This window comes from Myotis brandtii, unplaced genomic scaffold, assembly GCF_000412655.1.
Source record: "Myotis brandtii unplaced genomic scaffold, ASM41265v1 scaffold18, whole genome shotgun sequence".
Lineage (NCBI taxonomy): Eukaryota > Metazoa > Chordata > Mammalia > Chiroptera > Vespertilionidae > Myotis > Myotis brandtii.
The window spans coordinates 5700923-5720865 of NW_005356674.1; the positions used below are offsets into that span (position 1 = coordinate 5700923).

General features: G+C 37.5%; 1 protein-coding gene across 4 annotated transcripts in view; it reads right to left on the reverse strand.

Moving 5' to 3' along the window:
* The window catches only part of DNAJC13 (DnaJ (Hsp40) homolog, subfamily C, member 13), a 113947-nt gene extending 94447 nt beyond the window's left edge, over positions 1 to 19500 (reverse strand). For 3 of the 4 annotated variants that reach the window (XM_014537526.1, XM_005863580.2, XM_005863579.2), the window contains exons 1-2: positions 19218 to 19498; positions 4922 to 5002 (exon numbers count right to left, since the gene is read on the reverse strand). In XM_014537526.1, coding sequence (XP_014393012.1) covers positions 4922 to 4957 — 36 coding nt within the window. In that variant the 5' untranslated portion in view covers positions 4958 to 5002; positions 19218 to 19498. Of the gene's footprint in view, positions 1 to 4921; positions 5003 to 19217 lie in introns of all 4 variants that reach the window. The other variant, XR_313441.2, reaches the window with a different exon arrangement.
* Positions 19501 to 19943: the final 443 nt, after the last annotated feature.

Here is a 19943-nt window from a genome sequence, read left to right on the forward strand (position 1 = left end):
CCTGTTGTCTGTGTCCATTGGTTAGGCCTATATGAACATACCTAATTTTTCTGTCAATCAGACTTTCCATTTGAATTATCTTTGCTAGGTGGAACACCCTAGTTCCTTCAACCATTTTAAAATAAGTTTTGGCCACCAAATCTCTAGAAGCCTTTAGGTTTCTCACAGAATCTAGACTTTTTCTTTAATTATTAAAAGTTTGAGAATCCAGTTATTTGAACTAGAATTTTAGTCCATCACATGAAACTAAGGATAACTGAAATACAAGGTTTCTCAAAGAGGGCATCTGTAGGGAGTGGCCCTAGAGTTAAGCCTCAGATTGACCTGTGGCAGAGCCACAAACAAGTCCCAGCTTAGAGGGCAGAGCCCTCTTAGCATAATTAAGTTTGATCTTATGGCGCCCCCTAGCTCCTACCTGGGTAGCTAATGGGCTGTGGGAGATGCAGCAAGTGCTGCCAAAACAAGTGAAACTCACAAGAACATTGTAACTATGTTGACCACTACCTTGTTTTTCTTTGACTATAAAATAAAGCCTCGGCTTGCTGGCTGGATCCTTCTCTGTAGCCTCATCCAGGCACAGGAGATCCACTGGGCCCCAGCTATATTCGTCTGTCTTTTCTTTAATCTTTTGCTGCCCCGCCTCAGGCTCACCGAACCCTTGGCTGTGCTGGCATGGCACAGGCATCAGTGGTAAGCATTGCTAAAGGAGGTGTTACAGCTTAATAGTTAAGCCCACCAGCTCTAGAATCACACTGCCTGGGTTCGAATGCTGTCTGGACAACTCACTTTCTATATATCCTCTGATAATTTGTTTAACCTCTCTAAGCTTCACTTTCCCCCATGAAGATGTTGTTAATATATACATACCTAACTCACAAGGAGAAGATTATAAGAAATAATTCATATAAAGTGCTTGTCGCTTATTGTTTACAATTGATAAATGTTACGCATTCCAATTGCTATTATTCTGCTGATTGAATAATAGGAAAAGTGGCTCAAAACTCCACTAGTCACTGAACTAATTGTAGTTAGTATCATTATGTTTCTAGTAGTTATGACTCATACATTCGTATTTAAAACAACAGACAAATTGATAATTCCTCTGGCTATATTATCAGGATACTCTGATATTAGTCAAACTCCACTTGAAAAATCAGTTTCACTCCCTCAACTCTTCTTAAAATTTACTCTATCTAGCCATTATACAGACTATCTATGAAGCAGACTACCTATGAAGGTAGTGGGCTCTGCCACTGAATTTCATGGACTGATCACCACATAGTTTAATCTACTGAAGTTAAAATCCTGTTCAGATACTAAAATGCTACTCTTAAATTCAGAGCCCCAATTGCTACAATTAATCTATGCAAATATAAAAGTGATCCATAGGTAAATTTCACTTGCAATTTCCATCCAGAAAAAAACTTAAAACCTGTATTTTGAACATTACTCTGAAGTTTTCCATAGTGAATCTGCACTGTTCCTTCCTATCAGAAATAGCTTGCTTAGGCCAAAAAGGAAACTTCACTCTTTTATGCAAATAAAAGTGCTTTTTAGCTCTGAAAACAACAAAACACTGTTGAAAGAAATTTTAAAGATCTAAACAAATGAAAGGCATCCCTTGTTCATGGATCAGAAAACTTAATACTGTTAAGGTGGCAATAATCCCCTAATTGATCTACAGATTTAATGCAATCCCTATCAAAATCCCAGATGCCTTTTTTGTAAAATTGACCAGCTGACTCTAAAATTCATATGGAAATGCAAGAAATCCAGAACAGCCAAAATAATCTTGAAAATGAATAAAGTTGGATCCTCAAACTTCCCAGTTTCAAACTTAGTACAAAGCTACAGTAATCAAGACAGGATGGTACTGGCATAAGGATAGGCAGATAGTCCAATGGAATAGAATTGAGAGTTCAGGAATAAACCTTTACATTTATATTTATGGTCAAATGATTTTTTTAATCCTCACCTAAGGACATGCCCATTTAGAGAGAGAGGAAGGGAAAGAAAGAGAAACATCGACAAGAGAAACATCGATTGGTTGCCTCCTGTACACGCCCCAACCAGGGATCGAACCCGCAACCTAGTTATGTGCTTTGAATGGGAATCAAACGTGCAAACTTTCAGTGTATGGGACAATGCTCCACTCAGCCAAAGCTATGGTCAATTGGTTTTTGACAACAATGTCAAAACAATTCAATGGAGAAAGAATACTCTTTTCAATAAATGGTGCTGGAACAACTGGATATCCATATATAAAAGAATGAAGCCAGATCCCTACTTCATACTATATAGAAAAATTAACCCAAAATCAAAGCTATAAAACTCTTAGAAGAAAACATAGGAGTCAATTTTTGAGACCTTAGATTAGTAGATGGTTTAGATTAGGTAATGGTTTCTTAGATATGCTAACAGAAGCGCAAATGGCAAAAGAAAAAAACAGATAAATTGAAAATCATCCAAATCAACTCTGTGCTTCAAAAAATACTATCAAGAAAGTAAAAAGAAAACCCACAGAATAGGAGAAAATATTTGCAAATCATATATCTGATAAGGGATTTGTATTCAGAATATATAGATATCTGATAAGGGATTTGTATTCAGAATATATAGAGAACTCTTACAACTCAACATTAAAAAGGCAAATAATCCAATTAAAAAATGGGTAAATGATTTGAAAAGACATTTCATGAAAGATGCACAAATGACGAATAAGCACATGAAAAGATGCTTCGTCATAAGGGAAATAAACAATAAGATACTACTTCATAGCCATTAGGATAGCTAAAATAAAAAAAGATAAACAATCACAAGTGTTGGTAAGGATGTGGAGAAATTGGATTCTTCATACATTGATGATAGGACAGAAAAATGCTGTAGTCACTCGGCTCTTCCTCAAAAAGTTAAACGTCACATTACCATGTAACTCCATGTAACATCAATTCCACTCCTAGGTATATTCCCAAGAGAACTGGAAATATAGAATCACTCACAAACTTGTACATTAACATTTATAGCAGCACTATTCAAAGTAAATAAGTGGCAACATATAAATGTCCATTAACTGATGAATGGATAAAAAATGTGGCATATTTATACAACAGAATATTATTTGGGAATAAAAAGAAAGTACTGACACATATTACAACAGGTATAAACCTTGAAAACATATTAAATGAAAAAAGATAGTCACAAAAATACCACATATCTTATGATTCCATTTACATGAGATGTCCTAAATAAGGAAATCCAGAGACAGAATGTAGATTAGTAACTGCCAGATGCTGGGAAGAAAAGGGAAGTAATTGCTAAGATTTTTAGAGGGTTTTTTTTTATGTTTGTTTGTTTTTTGACGTTTATGAAGATGTTCTGAAAACGGTTAGTAGAGATGGTTCATTAAATTATACATTTTAAAAGGATGAATTTTATGTTGTATAAATTATATCTTAATAAAGCTGTTATAAATACAAAAAAAAGGTTTCAAGGTTTGAATGATGAAAGCAAGGAATTGTGATGAGGGAACAGAAATAGTTCTGCTCCAAATTATTATAAAAAAAGAAGAAAAAGAACACTGTCTTAAGTCTTAGTCACTACTTTCTAAGAACATTAAAAAAAAATTTTCCAGATGATCACAATTACTGACAAGCTCACAAAGCAAAAAGTATTACAGTAAGTTTGTTCTTTAGCATTAATGAATCAGCATACTATAATTGTATTAAAAACAGAAGTTACATTATGATAATCAGAGCAATCTATCACTTGAGGAAAAGTAAAGATCATTTAAATATACAAACTATCTAAGGCTGCTTACAGAACTAAAGAGACTCATATGAATCTGAATATGCCAATTTTCTAACTTTGCTCAATGAAATTAACTGGGAAAAAAAATGTCAAGGATAACAATTATGCTGTCTATTTTAGGAGTTCATACAATTGAACTACCAAAAGGAAACAAAATAAAACACTAAAATCTTTCAAAATTATATTGTCAGTTTGCCTATGAAAACCAGAAACACTACGGAATTCAGATGTTGCACCATTCTAAGTTACCACACTGTTACCTAAAAAATGAAGTTAAGAACAAACACTAAAGTTAATGGCTTTGTACACGTCATGTTTTGTCTGAGGACTTATCTAGAATAATGTAGTCACCTATTTGTCAAAATGTGGCACATCATTTTAATTATTACTATTCAAAAGAACAAGAGACTACACTTTTTTCCTAATGGTCAACAACAGGTGCTATTCATTGAATACTCACTGTGTTTAAGGCAGAATTTTAAAAACTTCATACAGTTCATATCATGTCGTCTAATCCTTAGAGCAATCTGAGGGGCAGGAATTACCATCCATTTTACAAAAAGGAAACAAAGCATCTACACCTTAGCCTGACCTGGCAAGCTACTAAAAAATGTCCTGCCCCCTCCCATGGAAAAGAAAAGATCAAATCCAATTTTTAAATTTCATTGCACACCTAAAAATGATTACAAGATGCACTATTGATATATTTTCTCTTACAGTCAAATGGACATGAAAATGTGTTGATCACATACAGGCTATTATCTGGGTGATAAAGTTGTGAAGTTAACACTATGTTACTACTGCATAACCTCAACATTAAGTGATAGCAATCAAGAGGGTTTGGATAACTGGCTTATTTTCCTTTTAACTGTTATTTTTAATTCTTACCAAACTCCTTGCCAAGACAGACATAGAAAACCAGAAATATCAAAAGAAAAAAGAGCAATAAGTATTACAAACGTAGCATCTTGGTATGAAATACGCACAGATGCTTTTGAGAGAGGGCTGAATGGCATTAATGAGTTGTGTGGTACAACTCAAAATATTGAAAGAGTAATGTTTACAATAATACTTTATAGAAGCACAGGAAAATAACACCAACAGAAATACATACTTTCCCCTCCACGAATGTTTTGTTGTGTAGAAACATGCCAAATCCTTATTTTCCCTGATTATGTTCATTTTGTGCTGAAACCTGGAAGATAAAAATATGGGTGAGAATTTAGTACAGAGTTATCCTTAGAGTTTTTCCTGAATCTCTCATATCACACTTTTATAGTCTTCCATATGGTACTGATTTTAAGGCACAACTTTTTCTACTAGACCATAGGTTTTATTTTTTTTTAATGTATTTTATTGATTATTTACAGAGAGGAAGGGAGAGGGATAGAGAGTTAGAAACATCGATGAGAGAGAAACATCGATCAGATGCCTCCTGCACACTCCCCACTGGGGATGTGCCCACAACCAAGGTACATGCCCTTGACCGGAATTGAACCTGGGACCCTTGAGTCCGTAGGCCGACGCTCTATCCACTAAGCCAAACTGGTCAGGGCAAGACCATAGGTTTTAAAGGAGAGGGAATGATCTATTCACCTCTGTATTACAGCCTTTAGCACACCATATTGTGACTGTCTGCTCTGCTCCACTGCACTGGGCTTCCTGAGGACAAGAACTGCCCTGTATCAATATTCCAAGTGTAGTGATCTAATAAAAAATGTTCAAGTAAATGAACGTTTAAATCTCGCATTGCCAAACAATGCCTTGGCACATGATAGGCGCTTGAAAATGTTTGGCAACTGATAAATCAATGGGAAAGGTTTTTGTTGAGGTGCTAAGTGGCAGCCCTTTGCTGTCACTTTAAAGGCAAGCTATTGTAAAGATTTAACTTAAATATAACCAAAATCTCATTTTAAAAGCAATGCATGTCTGCAGTAAAAATCTAAAATGTTCATAAATAATCTTTCTTCCTAGCATCCACAGATAATTATTGTACCCTCCCATCTTCTATTTAGGAAAAATAGGTGGCTTTTTTAAAAAAAAACCCACAAAATTGAGATTATCATTCGTACTGCTTAACACATTTTCGCCATGGAATTAAATATTCTCTGTGAAAATGATTTTTATGGCTACATGATATTCCATTGTATGAATACTATACCAGAACAGGTACAGAAATTGAGAGTATGTGTTGAAATTCAAATTTTTAGAGCAGTTTGGTTGGTGAACTCCTCTGGTTAAACAGTATATAGAACAGTTCAGGACTGTCGAACTTGTGTGATGAATCACACATCGTATGAAGTTTCAAACAGCTTCATGCAGAAGGACCATGTTATGTGCAGTATTTTACACTTAAGTTGATTAGTCTGTTGATTATAACTCTGAAGTCTATAAAATCCAGAATCCATTTATTTCATGAAAAAATTTAAATTTAGCTAAGTTTACAGGATAAATTGTTTGAACTAGCTACTAATAAAAAAGCGATGACAAATTTTAAAAATACTACATCATTTGCTTCATACTGAATAAAAGTTTAAAATGAATATGGCCATTTGTTTCTTCTTTTGTGACTTGGCTATTTTTTCCTACCCTTAATAACTAGAAATGCATTCTAAAAAGTATTTTAAGATTCATCCCAAAGTGCCAATAATGTAAACTGAATGGCTGTATGATTCAATTAACCTTTTTTTTCTATCTTTATACACTGATCTAACTTTTTTAACCAAGTATTCTTTTTATAATTAGAATAAAACCATTTTCTTTCAAAAAACATTTTTATAACTATTTTTGAAACCATTCATATACCATACAATTCACCCTTTTAAAGTGTATAATTGGGGGGGGGGGGGTTTATATGTTGAACTCTACAACCACCACCACTATTTTTAGAACATTTTTTTTATCACCCCAAAAAGAAACCCTGCTAGCAGTCCCTCTCCATCCCCCTTTACTCCCAGCACCTGGCATCCACTAATCTACTTTCTGTCACTATGGGTTTGCTATTTTGGACATCTCATATAAAGGGAATCATGCAATGTGTGGTCTTTGTGACTGGCTTCTTTCACTTAGCATAACGTTTTCAAAGTTTATCCATATTCTGGAATGAATTAGTTTCCTTCTAGCGCAGTGGTTCTCAACCTTCCTAATGCCGCGACCCTTAAATACAGTTCCTCATGTTGTGGTGACTCCCAACCATAACATTATTTTTGTTGCTACTTCATAACTGTAATTTTGCTACTGTTATGAATCGTAATGTAAATATCTGATATGCAGGATGTATTTTCATTGTTATAAATTGAACATAATTAAAGCATAGCGATTAATCACAAAAACAATATGTATTATATATGTGTTTTCCGATGGTCTTGGGCGACCCCTGTGAAAGGGTCATTCGACAACCAAAGGGTTCGTGACCCACAGGTTGAGAACCGCTGTTCTAGTGTATGTATAATACCCCCTTTTTTTTTTTTTTTTTTTTACCCATTCATCAGTTGATGAAAATTGGTGTTGCTTCTACTTTTTGGCTATTATCAATCACACTGCTCTAAACATTCAATTTTCATGTACATGTTTTCATTTCTCTTGGGAAAATACTTGAGTGGTAAAAACATTTTGAAGTTGCTTTCTTCATTCCTCCTACTTGTCTTTGTATTAGCAAATTAATGAGGACTTCTGTACTCTATGTAGAATGCTCTTCCTCTAGATACCTATATGGCTCACATCTTCACCTCAAATCTGTGTTCAAATGTCATCTTTAGAATGAGGCCTATCCTAACTATCTTGTTTTAAACTGTAACCACCCTCCTCATTCTACACTCTCTATTCCGTCTGACTCCTCTCATTTTTCCTCCATGGCACCTTTCATTTCATAGTTTAATGTGCAATTTATTATATTTATCTTTCATCTAATCCTACTAGAATATCCAGAGAGAGGTATTTTTGTGTTAAGCATGTATGTGTGTGTGTGTAATATATATCCCCAGAGCCTACAAGAATGTCTGGCAAAAAACAGGTGCTCAGTGACTGAGTGAAATGCAACAATCTTATGGGAAATTCTGATGCTCTCTAGAGATACTCCTCCCAAACAAGGTTTTGCCAAACTTTCTGGAAAAGCATCAATTCATGCTCTGAGGAACAGTAAGAGAACCACAAGTAACAGCAAGTTTAGAGAAACCTTTATTGTTACCAGAGAGGAAATTTCTCTTAACAGTCAACTGACATCTTCCTCTAAGTATGTATGGAAATAGCTAAATATAGTCCTGCCAGTTGGAGTGTTGTTTTCTTTTTTTCTGAACCGTGTTATCTGGAATGACATAGGCAGCTAACCAAAACTTATTAAACCAGCAAACATTATCCCTGCCTTCTGAATCATTTGCAGCAGATAATATTGCTGAAATAAAATACAGGATTTCTGAGAACATGCCCAAAAAGTGAAATATATCGGTCTACAGATATTTTTCCCTTACTATAACTGAAGTTTGGAACAATGGAAGAAAAAGGAGAACAGAAAAGGTGAGTGAATGATCTCGAAGAGTGGAATTTGGATTCCTAGTCCATCACTTAAGACATTGGAATTACTGACTCTACCAAGGGCCTATCTTGGGAAGACTGACAAGAAAATGTGTTTGAGTAAAGACTGGTTGATATCATTGAGAAACTTGAAAATGAAAATGAAAATGAGAGGAATATAATAAAGATTTTTAAATGACAGTCACAGGGAACTTAGGGTATGACCCAGAAAGAACAGAGATGCCTAATATATCCTGAGGAGTCCAGGGGTGGGGATGGGGCATAAAGGGTTGGGTAAGAAGCAAAATAATCTCACAACAAAGCAAACTTAAGAATAATTTTTAAAAAATAAAACTAAAGAATGACCTTATAAGTTATCAATGATTTAAGAGAATATGTAACTCAATCAGATCTTTTAGGAAAAGAATTAAAACAATTTTAGGAATGGAACATTGTCCCATGCACCAAAAAGGTTTCGGATTCAATTCCTAAAATGTAGATGACAATACCTGTCTCAAAGGGCTGTGGTGAGGACTAAATGAGATAACTTGAATAAAGGAATTAGTGTGATGCTTGGCTCAGAATAAGCACTCAAAACTATTAACTGCAACCATAATAATCATTACTGTACTTTAAATATATTACCCTAGATATGCAATAGTTGTTTTGAGTATTTCTATTACCTCTTTCATTTTCAAGCTTACTTACAGCCCAGCTGGAATGGCTCAGTGGTTGATTATTGACCTATGAACTAGAAGGTCACAGTTCGATTCCCGTTCAGGGCATATGCCCGGATTGCGGGCTTGATCCCCCAGTGTGGGGCGTGCAGGAGGCAGCTGATCAATGATTCTCTCATTATTGATGTTTCTATTTCTCTCTCCCTCTCCCGTCCTCTCTGAAATCAATAAAAATATTACTTATAGACCCCTGTACATCTTAAGGCATTCTCAGGGCAAGTTATCATTATTAAATTACTTCATTCTCTCGGGGCAAGTTATCATTATTAAATTACTTGATTCTAAGTCTTCTTTTATCTATTAATTTCAATCATCATACTACTCAATGTATATCACCAATGTTTATCACCTAGAATTTCTACCTTTAAAAATACAGTGTTTTATGTTGATTTAATCAGTACTCATGGTTTTTACCTACTCTTTCAAAAATACACCAATATATTATCCTTCTTAAACTGGGTGGAGTACACAAAGGGTGTCATTACTTTATTGTTATTTTGTTCTTTAAAATTTATATTTCCCAAGACATTTAAGAGGAAAAAATATATATGATCAGGTATATCATGGTAGGTGAAATTTTTAAATATTATCTAAGTCAATTATAACCTAATACTTAAATGTCACTTTATTTCAACTTTATTCCTACAAAGGACTACTATTTTGCAAGTCAATCTTATTTACTACAGTTTAAATAACCACTTTGACAGTTGGAATCTTAATTATTGGAAATGTTTCTTTACATGAAACCAACTTAACATTTTAAAATTGAACCTCTATTTATTATCTTCTCCTTCGTATTTCTTTAACAAACTCTAAAAGTGGTTCTAAGTGTTGCTCTTGCAGGCAAAAACTCTTAAGCAACCATAATTCTAATTAATATTGATGAACATCTTCACAATTTTTATTATCAAGCAGCTCAATCATCAAGCAGATCATGGCAATCATCACTTATAGGCACATTCTATAAATAGCAATAAACTGTCTAACCACAAAAAATATAAAAATTGTTGGATGAGACCTTGGTAGAAGCCATATCACCAGCATTTGCCATTCTGCCAGTTGTTTAGATACCATTTAAATTAACAAGAATTTATCTGTTCAAACTAATCACTTAAATTTCATCTCCTTTACTTCTGCAAGTGTCCCACTTCAAATTCTCAAAGACCTACCCATCTTTTTGATGAGAAAAACTCAAGTTCACATGCCAATTTTAACTAAATCACATTGCAAGTATTTCCAATTTTTGCAAGTCAACTTCCACTGTTTTCATTCTATATCCTATGATTACAACACCAACAGAACTTTTTTGCAACTTCTCAGTTTATTCTTTTGAGAGAACTGTACTAAGGGTTAAAAAGTCAAATTGAGGGCAATACAGCATTTTGGCTACATTCACTTTTTTCAATGAACTCCCTTGCTTCATGCTTTCAAACAATATTTAATGTCCTCACATTATCTAATTTATGACTGGCAGTAAAACTGAGAATCCATTTAAGATCATTTATGGATAAAATGAGAATGATCTTGTAGAAGATATGATTTTGACACAAAATTGCAGGACTTGAGAGTCCACTAAGCAGAAGCCTACATCAAATTAACACTAAGAACAGAAAACAAGATGAAGGAACTTAACATCACAGGAACCCAGGCAGATTAAAGCTGGGCTTAAGCAAAAGAATTTGCACAAAAAGTAAAATTAAGTGCATATCTGTAGCTTCTGTTAGTTAAGTAAACAGTCATTTAGCCAAAAATGAATGAGTATACAGTACTCATAAAATAATACATTAGTGAATGAATGAATTGGCATTAATAAAGGCAATATGCTCTAAAACAGTGATGGCGAACCTTTTGAGCTCGGCGTGTCAGCATTTTGAAAAACCCTAACTTAACTCTGGTGCCGTGTCACATATAGAAATTTTTTGATATTTACAACTATAGCAAAACAAAGATTTATATTTTTATATTTATTTTATATATTTAAATGCCATTTAACAAAAATCAACCAAAAAAATGAGTGTCATAGGTTCGCCATCACTGCACTAAAACATGTATTTTGCATGACCAACGGGAACTGATTTTTACACAAATACAAAAACTTCCTGAGAGCAGATATGATAGTAATTTTTCCACTTTGAGTCCATATATCCTATCCTATATAGTAAAACCCTAATATGCAAATCGACCAAACAGCTGAACGATGGGCGGAACAACCAGTCAGAACAACCAGTCGCTATGAAGCACACTGACCACCAGGGGGGTAGACGCTCAACTCAGGAGCTGCCCCCTGGTAGTCAGTGCGCTCCTTCTGTGGGAGCCTCTCCTGCCTCCACTGCAGGCGGGCAGTAAGGAGCGAGGGGTCCCAGACTGCAAAAGGAATGTCTGACTGCGGGCTTAGGCCCGATCCCCCCGAAGCCGGCAGGTGGACATTTCCCAAAGGGTCCTGGACTGTGAGAGGGCACAGGCAGGGCTGAGGGACACCTCAAGTGCATGAGTTTCTTGCACCGGGCCTCTAGTGAAAGAATAAACTCTTTCATCATTAATTTTGTTCTCAAGTAATAAATTAGAAAGAAGAGTTTATCTTGAAATGCATCAAAAACTAAGGATGGAAAGTTGGATGTGTGTTAAAGCAAGTATAGTGAAATGTTAATGTGAGAATTTTAGAGGTGAGTATATGGATATCTACTATAAAGTTCTTCCAACTTGGCTATAGGTGAAAACTTTTATGTTGGGGAAATTGCCTTTGCCTTTATTTTCTGACCTAACTCTACAACAGAAATACTTTTTCTGCTACATTGTAAAACTACATCTGAAAATGCGGTAGATATTCACATGATAGGAATAGCCTACTGAAAATGCAGAGGGGAGAAGAACCATTGCTAAGGCAAAGGCTAATCCTTTGAGTGATTAATTTTGAGTAATAACTGAGGAGAGAACCCGAACCCCTTATTACTGGCTTCTTAAAGACCAACTTTTATTTGCAACTGGCTTCAAAATCTAAGTGAATTATATCACCAAGTTAGTTTAGTTTAAAAAAAAAAAAGGTAAAAAATATGGTTAACAGAACATTAATTTTTACCCAGATTAAAAGCTACAACTAGACTGTCTTAGAAAGAATGTGCTGTGTATGGGGGAAAAGTGCTATAAACTTTAACCTGTTTTTAATTTTCAGCTTCATGCTTTAATATGTAACTCAAGTATAGGCAAAAGCATTTCCTTCTAAATAAACAAGAAATCAGTATGTGTAATGTGTACAATAACCTATGTTAAACAGCTATAAAACAGATTACAAAGGTTTTAGTACATTTCACTTTAGTTCTCTTGCTGAAGAATCCCTAACTCCAGAGATAATGTTGTTAGAGAGAAAGCCAGTGGTAGTATCAAATTTAAGCTGACAATCATATCTCCAAATAATTACTCAGAAGTTATAACACTGAAACGTTTGCATTATCTGTCATGTCAAAATATTTTTTAAAATCCTTCCACCACCATGGAGTAGGACAAAATTATCTAAGATCCCCGTATTACTTTTTTTAAAATCTATTCCTTTTCTATTAGAAACTGGATACATGTTCATGAAATTAAAGGGCAAGAAAAATTCAAAAGCAATCCCTAAATCTGAAGAAACACTGTTAATAATATCTTAATGAGGAAAGGGGCAAGCATATATACCACAGCAGTTAATTTTGTTGGCTTTACCTACTCAATATAAATCAAATATTGAAGAAGATATGTCTCTTCATATTTCAATCATATGTATACTGATTTTATCTGAGGGAGTAATTCTTATTTCTTACAAAATAGGGGAGACCAAGATGGCGGCATAGGTAAACACCGGAGACTGCTGCCGCAAACAACCACTTCAAAAATACAACTAAAAGACGGAACGGACATCACCCAGAACCACAGGAAGGCTGGCTGAGGAGAGACTCTTCAACTAGAAGGAAAAACAACAGCACACCGAGGCTCAGAGGAGGCGCAGTGTGGAAAAAACTCAGGTGCGGAGGTGCGCGCGCAAAGCGGGCTGGTGGCTGAGAGCGCGGTTGTCGTTTTCGGTCAGGGGGGAGTCTCAGACTCTGAGCTCCAGATACGGGCGAATCGCTGGGGACTCGGACCCAAACGGGAGAAGCGGGAGTGTCTGGCATCAGTTGGAAGGCAGCTTTCCCTCCGAGGTTTGCAGCGGTTCCGGGGGTTCTGAGAAGCAGAGCCTCTGGGAACGGGACTGAGAGGGGCCATAACCGCTCCCTCCGCCCGCCCGCCCTGTTGAGCCCGCCCCGCCCAAGCCCTGCGCAGGAAGATATGTCTCTTCATATTTCAATCATATGTATACTGATTTTATCTGAGGGAGTAATTCTTATTTCTTACAAAATAGACATGAATCTGGTTGTAAAAAAAAATAAATAACATTGTTTCCAAGATGCATGATTATGACTCTTTCCTTTCCAGAACTTAAAAATGCCTTGAAATATTCACCTGAAAAAAACTAAGAAATGAGTTCAATTAGGCATGTCTGTGAAATCAATGGTACTGGTCATTTACATATTTTTTGTTTGTACATATTCTTGAAACTTTCTAGACCTAATTTCTATTTCATTTATTTTTAAAGCTAACTTGACTTATGCAAGAGCCAATTATATTAGTTCAATAAATTTATCAGCTCACAAACAGCTACTTAATAATCTTGCTCTATTATCGTAAACAGATCCTTTTGGGTAAAAGAGGTTTTCAATGGCCGTATTTTAACTTTTCTATCACTATAGTAAATGCACAGTGGGGGACAAAATTCCCTAAGCATATAACAAACACAACTTACAGTTTTAAGCATCCTAATATCCAAACATTGTTCTCTTTATATTTAGTAAAAGACAAATAGTTTAAATTGCTACAATTTCCCTTTAACCCACTACAAAGTAGCAATGTAAAGGTTTCTAATTTGGCTCAGAAATAGCCCTATTATTCCTATCTCTCCCACAGTACTTAACAGTTTATAGAACACTTCCAAATCTATCAGTTAACTAAAAAAAGTAAAATTCCACTTTTAAAATTAAACCCAGAAACTCTAAGGTTGGGGGACAGCCTACCTAATCTAAGATTTGATATACATCCAAAATACATTCTGTATCTTGACTAGAAGTTTGAGGAAGAGAGAAACCCCATACACTAAGTGACTAAAGAATACAAGTCTGAAATCTATGTATAAGAATTTAAATTTTAATTAGTATAGAATTTATTAGAAAGTCTCCTACACTCATAACCTTATCAATCCTTCAATTATGTTCTCACAACTCTACTATACAAAATCAGAGCATCAAAATAATTATTTTAGATTGTTTCAGGGGGTTTTTTAATCTGTTCATCAAAAGATCAAATTGTGAACACTGCTTAGGCAGTGTGATCTACTTCTAAGGAGAACTTAGAGTGCTGAAACTACAAAATCCCACTCATTTTAGACTGTTTTAGAGATCACTCTTTTCAAAAGTAGTCCATGAAAGTGCAAGTAAAACTCAAACAGGTAGCCTGTTCAATAAAGTTAAAAATATCTTTAAAGAACTATTAGCAAATTAGATGTTTACCTTTACTGAATGAACCCCACTTAAATGTACCTTTGCATAGATAACTGTCTTAAATTAGAAAAAATTATCGCAACTATGTTGGCTTAAGTTACTAGGGACAAAGATATCTCCTAAATCTATGATTCTCAAAGGAGTTGCTATGATTTTCATGACTAAGAACTATGATTGGCATGTGCTGAGCATGTGAACACTGCTGATGCAGAAAAACCGGCTGAAAAACAATGATTAAAATTTTGAATTAAAGTAATGGTTGGGGCCCCATAAGAGACACTATTATTAGAAACACTACTAGTATTTAGTGGATGGGGCTAGATACCCCTCGATGTACAAGACAATCTCAGATTGAAGGACTGTCCTCAATTAACTTTCAAATATCCAAATGGTCATTCACATAGGTTTAAAAAAAAAACAGTCAATACCTATTTATAATGAACTATCCCACAATACTTTGAGTTCTCTTGGTTTTGAGTGTGTCTATATTTTGTCTTCATTTTTGAGTGGTATTTTTGCTGTTTTTTTTGCTTCCTTTCAATACCTCGAAGTTACCATTTAATCGTTTCTTTGCTTGCATGGTCTCTCTGCTGTAACTTTTATCTTTGTTCCTCTGTATATAATGTTTCTCTTTAATTTGGCTACCTTCAAGATTTTCTTTGTCCTCTGTTTATATCAATTTGAATACAGTATATCTAGGTGTGTTTTGATTGTGTTTGGGAGGGCCAGGTATTTATCCTGCTTCATGTTCTCTAAGCTTTTTGGATCCTGTGGTTTGATGCCTGACATTAATTTTGGAAAATTCTGTATTTCCTCAGATATTTCAATATTTCTTCTCCTCTGGGATTCTAATTATGTACATATTAAAATGTTTGATACTATCCTCAAGCTCTTGGATTTTGTTTTTTTAACATGTGTGTGTTTGCATGTGCATGTGTGTGTGTTTCGGCTGGGTAATTTCTACTGACATCTAAAAGTTCATTGATTCTTTCCTTGGTTGTTCAAATCTACTGATGAGCCTGAAGGTTTTCTGCATCTCTATTGTGTAATGAAACTTTTAGCATTTCCTTTTGGTTGTTTCTTATAGTTTCCATCTTTCAACTGAAATTACCCATCTGATCTTGGATGTTTTCCACTTTTCTGTTCATACCTTTAATATATTAATTATAATCATTTTAAATTCCTTTATCAGATAACAGCATCTATATTATTTAAAGTATAATTCTGATAATTATCCTTTCTCTTGGGATAATTTTTTGCCTTTTGCATGCCTTGTAATTTTTTGTTGAAAGCTGGAAATGTTGCATAGGACAGCAGAGACTAAGGCATATAACTTTTGTGACTGGAAATGGGCACGCCTTTTCTTTGCTAGGTCTTTAGTGCAGGGTGTTAATCTGTTTAGGAGTTGGGCTCGGTTTATGATTGGCTGTTGCTATGATTATCTTCAGTGTACCAGAAGCTTCAAATACCTGCACAATAGCTAGTGGCTCCTGTGGAGGTTGGTTTACTAAAGCACTGTCTGTTGGATTATTTGTGCTGTGCCTCTTTGTATATCTTGTTCTGCTCCTAGTCATATTCTGCAGTTACCTGTTATTCAAAGCTTCTTAACTTGGTGGCAGGGGATTGGGCGGTACAGTCTTTGTTGTGCTATCATTAACATTCAGTCTTATGCATTCCCTCTGTACCTGGATCTCAAAGGTGTGATCCCCTGGCTGCAGTTTGGGGCTCAGTGTTCCTTCCCCAAGAGAAGATTCTTTCCCCTTTTCTTTTTCTTCCCCCAACTCAATGAATGCTCACTAACAGGGCACGCAGAGAAGCCCTTCCCTCAAAAGATTAAGGATTTTGTTCCATAGAAGAGACAGAGGGGAAGAATCAAAGCAGAGCTTCTGCCCCTCCTAAAAGCTTTGCCGCTGTTCCTCTCCTCTGTCAGCACCACAGCAAATACTTCCCAGGGCCCTTCCCCATCTTTTCCAGGGGTACCTAGTGAGATTTGTGGACAGAGATTGGAAGAAGGTACACTGACCCTCATCACTCTGTCAGCTATTCTAGATGAACTCTTACCAGTGTCCAGTTTTGTCTAAAAGTGAATGTGAATTCTGTCTACTCTTTCTTTCCTTAAATTTTGGGCTAGTGATTTGTTCTGTGGCCTCAGCTCTTTAACAGATTTCAAAAAACAAGTCATGAATTTGAAGTCAGTGCAGTTTTTTTGTTTTAAAAGCTTCCTCTTGTCCCAGAGCCAAAGGCAGTGGTTATATTATTTCTAAAGTATTTCAGGATAGTAAAAGATGTTACAATTACTTGGAATGAAAAACGTTTTTATTGGTTTTGATAAAATTGAGAAGCACTGACGTACAGGTTATCTTTCAAAACAATTCCTCTTTAATTACTTCTCAACATCACAGTCAACATTTAGACCTAAAACTGTTAGTAACAACCAAATTTTTGCTACAGTTTATTTGCATAGCCTTGCTTCTACTGGCATAACTCGGAGATAGCGCAGGTTTGGTTCCACACCAAGGCCATTAAGTAAGTATGCATTAAAGTGAGTAGTAATCTTTTTGCTGGAGAACCTTGCCTTCTACTTGTAAAAAAACGCAACACCTGTGAAGTGCAGTAAACTAAGGTATGCCTATATTTTACTAATTTTAAGTACTTCAATCAGGAAAACAGGCGAAAGTTATGTGCAATAGGAACCTCAAATTCACCTGTGTAAGTAGAACTGCTTGAAGAATAGAGCCAAATTACTTAAAACAGATCCTTTTTATTTATATCACAATTTAGTATCTACTGAGAACCTAACTACACTATCAACATTTTAACAAATGTAATGAAGCCAATATAGTCACCAATATAGGCAACCAGCTTTTACTTATTTATGGATAACATTAAGTTCTTACAAATAACTCATCCTTTCTACAATTCCATAACTTTTTCACGACAATGTAAAAAAAAAAAAAATCACCAAATTTTTTGGACTATTTACTTACTACTACCACTTCAGAAAAAGAGGAATATCCATTGCCTCCCAGTGGAATACAAATGGTGGCACTTTCCATAAACTAGACTATAAACTTTAGTCTAAGTTTATACTATATTATAAAGGTTCTTTACATTTCTTGGAATAACCTTCTGACTCCCCTTTCCCTCCCTTAATATGTTCTACTTCCTATTTCCAAACTAGGAGTATAATGTAACATTCTCTTAAAAAGGTCTTCATGTTCCATTGCGATATTAAAAACAAAACACAAGTTTGAGACATAGCCTCTTAAACATTGTTTCATTGTACATTTAAAGTGTTAATGAGGTTTTCTGTTATATAACAAGTTAAATCAAGCAAGAAAGCACTTTCCAGAAACCAAAGAATAGTGAAATCAAGTCTTTTTAGGATGCCAAACTTTTGACAAGTAGTTTTCTAAAGTTCTTTAAAAAAAAAAAAAGGCAAGTCCTGTTTCATATTCTCCCTAGACTCACAGGATACTAGGAATATCCTACAAAACCTGACCACCGAAAGCAATTTCCTCAAACTCTTCAGACAGTACTTTCAAACCTAGAAATCTATCAGAGCCATAAAGAGAGAAAGAAAATACAGTAAGACAGACAGTCACTGGGGCAGGTCCTGAAAAACTATTCTGAAACTTTACTTTTTTTCCCCTCGAAGACACTACTCTCCAAGAGGCTCCAAAGAACCCTTCACTATAAAGCCCTTCGCAGAGCAGAGGCAACAGCACCAGGCAGGGGCCCTCTTTTTTGAGGGGAATCAGAGCAGGGTCCAAGGGAAAAACAGAGGGAGCAAACCACGGCTTTGGGAGACACTGCCCCATCAGGGGTACATTATTTAACTGATAAAGTAAACGGTCTCCAGACATAAGTGGTTGGCTGAACACCCTAAAAATCAGGAGACAATTTCAGCCTGAAGGCACTCTCCTTAAGTGTATGAAATCACATCTGCGTTTCACAGCCACTTCCCTGGGCTCCTTCACCCGCTCCCAAGGCCGCATCAGAGGCAAAAATCAGCACAACAGCGAAGGAAAGGCCACGGTGAATGAGCTACTCCGCAGAAAGGAAAAGCCCTGGGGGAAAACTTGATTTTTGGAAAAGGAGCAGACTGGAGAAGAAACGAAGTGGGCGCCCTCCCATTTCCTAACAAAACGAAACAAAGCTAAACAAAGACAGACAGAGTAGATGCGGGACGGGTGGGGGGAAGGAGGGCCGCGGAGCCCAGGAAACAAGAGTTGCCCGCATCTGTCAGGAGCAGCGCTCCGGCGGGGCAGGAGGCTGCCAGGGATCCCGAGGGCGGAGCCCCGAGGGGATAAGGATGCGTGGGGTTCAGGATGTGCAGAGGGGAGTGCGGGGCCCAGCAGGAGAGACAACCAAAAAACAAAGCAAAAACAGAAGGCGGGGTAGGGCTGGCCGAGGGGGCGCCCGGGGCGGATGTCAGTGGGATCCGGGGGCGTCGGGGGTCCGCAGCTTGGGGGGAGGGTAATCGCTTTCCTTAGCAGGCGGAGGCTGCGACGGCCGAGGCACATCCCTCCTCCCCGGCCCTCAGCCCCCCCGGTCCCCGAATAAATGAGGGCCCCCGAGTCTGGTGCCCAGAGGGGTTTACCTTGCGGGAGGCTGGAGAGGCTCCAGCCCGAGCTCCGCCCGCCGCCGGCTCCGCGTCCAGAGTGGGCTAAGACGACCTCCGGCCTCCTCCCCGTCACCACTTCCCCTTTCCCCCGCTGGGGCTCTGTGGCTCCACTGCCGCGGGTTCCTGGTGCCGCGGCGGCGCTGCCTCCCCGCCCCCTCCGCCTCCTCCCTCTGCCTCTCAGAGGCTCAATCTGGAGGCCGCCATCTTCGCTCAGGCTGGGAGCGACCGCGCTCTAATGCGCCTGCGTCGCCCCCGCCCCCGCTATCACGGGACCCGGTCAGCTGATTCCAACTTTTCCGCCTTCTGCCCCGCCCCTTCTCGTGCATTTCCCCGCCCTCCTGGTCCCAGGCGTCCCCTTTCCCCGAAATTTCTGGTTCTGCCGGCCCGCCCCACCCCCCGCAGTCCCGCCCGCAGGCACACATGCGCAGTAGGGCGAGCCCGGATGTGGTGTGCGGAGTCCACGCAGCTCGGGAAGGGCCCCGCCCCTCGGCGCGTGCTGGGAAGGACACGCCCCTGGGCACGCACGCGCGGAAGGAGGGCCACGCCCCTCCGCGTGTGGCTCTGATTCCCGAGGGCTGTGGCTGCACCAGCCCAGGGGGCTGCACTCTTTAGTTCTTTGACGCCCTGTTTTCAAGCATTTCTCCAGCCGAGACCTTGACTTCAAATGCCCCGGAGTATCCCGGAGGCAGTCCGAAGCCTTAG